The sequence below is a fragment of the Pteropus vampyrus genome, unplaced genomic scaffold, assembly GCF_000151845.1.
Source record: "Pteropus vampyrus isolate Shadow unplaced genomic scaffold, Pvam_2.0 Scaffold7, whole genome shotgun sequence".
In the NCBI taxonomy this organism is placed as follows: Eukaryota; Metazoa; Chordata; class Mammalia; order Chiroptera; family Pteropodidae; genus Pteropus; species Pteropus vampyrus.
In genome coordinates, this window is record NW_011888788.1 from 3,118,773 (window position 1) to 3,121,509 (window position 2,737).

A 2,737-nucleotide genomic window follows, 5' to 3' on the forward strand; every position below is an offset into this window, starting at 1 on the left:
TTCAAATGTATTCTCTATCATTCTCACAGTTACCGATTTTTAGACTTGACAACTAAATTTTCTTTCCTTTCATTAAAGGTGTTGCACAGGTTTCACCACAGCTGCATCAGCTTACAGTTACTATCATTATGGTCGGAAAACTGTTCAGGTGATAAAAGGCAGATGAAGGTCACCCATCATCCTTAGCAAGGAAGCAATACACATCATCGGCAGCGGGGCCCATGGAAATCTATAGGAGTTTCCCTAGTTTGGTGTTCAGCTTGAAAAAGGACTTGTCAGAACAAACCATGTCATCACAATTTAAGTAATATGCATTGAAAATAAGTTTGATCATGGGCATATGTGAAATTTCCAATGTATTTTTAAATACAAATAAAACTATCATTTAGAATTTTTTTATCTTGGGTTTCTTGATTAACTCTAAGGAACCAGTTATTCCAATTATTGTCAGTCACTTTTTAATATTTAAAAAAAAAAAAAAAAATAGACCAGAGCATGGAAGCTGGAAAATTGCCACTTTTCTTCAGTAGAATTTAGATTGCTCACAAAGCACTAGGGAATTTCCTAGATTTAAACATATATCTTCCACAACTCAGCTACACAGTTTTATGTTTAATTTGATCGGTGTACACATTAACAGTTCATATGGTTAATATTTAATCATTTAGGATAATGACAGTAAAGGTGGCTTAGTTGTGGATGAAATAAACTTGTAAAGAGATTATAAATGCTGTAAGTTTTGAAAATATTAAGATCAAAATAGAAGATATTGAAGTTCATGTTGAATAATCTTCCATCCTCTCAGGTGCCTAATAGTTTATGTATCAGGATAACAACAGAGGTAGTTGGACTATGAAAACATATCCATGAGCCTACACCCTCCAGGAGGCAATAAATTATGCCTTCCCACTGTATTTCTGAAACATAGCAGTGTTTGTATGATATTGGAACATGTACTCATATGTTATTGTAAATAATATGAAACTGTATATTTTTCAAAAGTTTTTTAAACTTTGGGGAATATTATTTTGTTAAGATGTTAAAGGAATAAAAAAGCTGGGAAAAAAAGTTACCTTTGTCTTGGGCTGTTTGTATAGCATACTATGGTCCTCTATTGTGTAAGTTTTCGGATTCATAAAGTCAGTCCAGATACATCACTTGCACTTTTATTGTAAAAATAATTGGTTTGTCGTCATCTGACTTAAAAGCCCTTATTTTCACTACACTGACATGTTTGAGAATGTGAGATTCAGGGAAAAGGAAGAGGAAGACAAAAGCTTGTGCTGGTTGCTTTCTCTTATCAGTGGTTGCCTATTGCTGCCCGTTGTCCCAAGTTTTAACCCAAGATGTGGAGTCATACAGTGAGATTATCTAAACATAGCCTGTTGAGCTGTTAAAATAGAAAGCTGCAAGCAAAATTCATGCCTCTTGGCATCCTCAGATTAGTGTCCTGTTGCCTCCTGGTCCTGGCTTCCTTTTTCCAGACTAGTTGCTAAGCAACCCTTGTCTTGGAATACACAGAAACCTGCAGGCGGGGACACTTCCATTGAATCAAATGGAGGTTGGTGGGAGGGTAAAGAAGGGTGGCACGTAGCTGGTTTTTCCTTTTGGAACCTCTTGTGTAGTCATCCTGGGAGGTGATGAGGCTGCAGGGAGAAGCCTGGACCATCCAAGAGGCACTCTGAGCACATATCAGCACTAGCAAAGTGTGAACACACAAAAATGGTGTTCAAAAAAAGAGAACTTGAAATAAGGTAGTTGTGGGAAAGATTAGGATTTTGTACTTCATTATGTTTATATGTAGCTTAGTGTCAATGCTATTGGTATGACTTATGAGTTGGACTCATATTCTCTTTAGAAAAGGTTTTATCTGGCTCTGGTTAATATACTTTGACCACCTCAACACTTAGAAAAATAGTCTAAGTTTCCTTGGGTTTTTGGATCCTGCGTTGTAAAACATGTAAATTCTGAGTTTAACAAAACATTGGAATTATTAGGCATGTTTGAGTGTATATTCATGCATGCAAAGTGAAAGCACAGCAGAAATTCATTTGGGTGCCCCTACATAACAGATAACAATCTTAGTAAGCTTAAAAGGCATTGGGATAATTACATGTCTGAAAACTATGCTAATTAGTCACGTTTTTGGATTTCGTTGTGCTTTTTTTTCCTTTGCAATTTTTAATCGGAAGCTGGTAGACACATTTTAAATAGCTCAGTCCTTAGAGTTTGGGGAGGCTTTTTCAAAACTTTTCAAAACTTTTTCAAAACAATATATAGTGGTTCAGTCATTCAGGTCAAACTTGAATAGGCTGTTTCTGCGGCAGGGTTTTGTGCTCGTATCGCTTTTTGGAAACAAAAATACATGAGACTCAAACTTGATTTTTTTTACTGTAGAAATAAATCCTGTTGTGGGTTTGCGTCTCCCAAAAAGATATGTTCAAGACTTACACAGTGTTACATGTCACATATCTTAAAGCTGGAGGAAAAGAATAGAAAAGGGAAAAAAATTCACGCAGAATGTCATGAGACCACAGAAGCAGAGGTTGGAGTGATACATCTGCAAGCCAAGGAACACCAAGGATTGCCGGCGACCACCAGAAGCCGGGAGGGGCATGGAGCGATTCTCGTCTCCAGAGGGAACCAACCCTGCTAATACCTTGATTGTGGGTTTCTGGCCTGAACTGTAAGAGAATAATTTTCTGTTATTTCATTACCAGTTTGTGGTAATTTGTTA

General features: G+C 36.8%; 2 protein-coding genes across 3 annotated transcripts in view; one reads left to right on the forward strand and one right to left on the reverse strand.

Annotated features, from left to right (window-relative positions):
• The window catches only part of CRLS1 (cardiolipin synthase 1), a 31,655-nt gene extending 31,145 nt beyond the window's left edge, over positions 1-510 (forward strand). For both annotated transcript variants that reach the window (XM_023537372.1, XM_011370068.2), the window contains exon 7: positions 79-510. In XM_023537372.1, the coding sequence (XP_023393140.1) occupies positions 79-166 (88 nt within the window). In that variant the 3' untranslated portion in view covers positions 167-510. The remainder of the gene's footprint in view (positions 1-78) is intronic.
• A 1,651-nt stretch (positions 511-2,161) lies between these two features.
• The window catches only part of LRRN4 (leucine rich repeat neuronal 4), a 12,457-nt gene continuing 11,881 nt past the window's right edge, over positions 2,162-2,737 (reverse strand). Inside the window, exon 6 of the mRNA XM_011370080.2 lies at positions 2,162-2,659. The gene's annotated coding sequence lies outside the window, so the exon portion shown is untranslated. The remainder of the gene's footprint in view (positions 2,660-2,737) is intronic.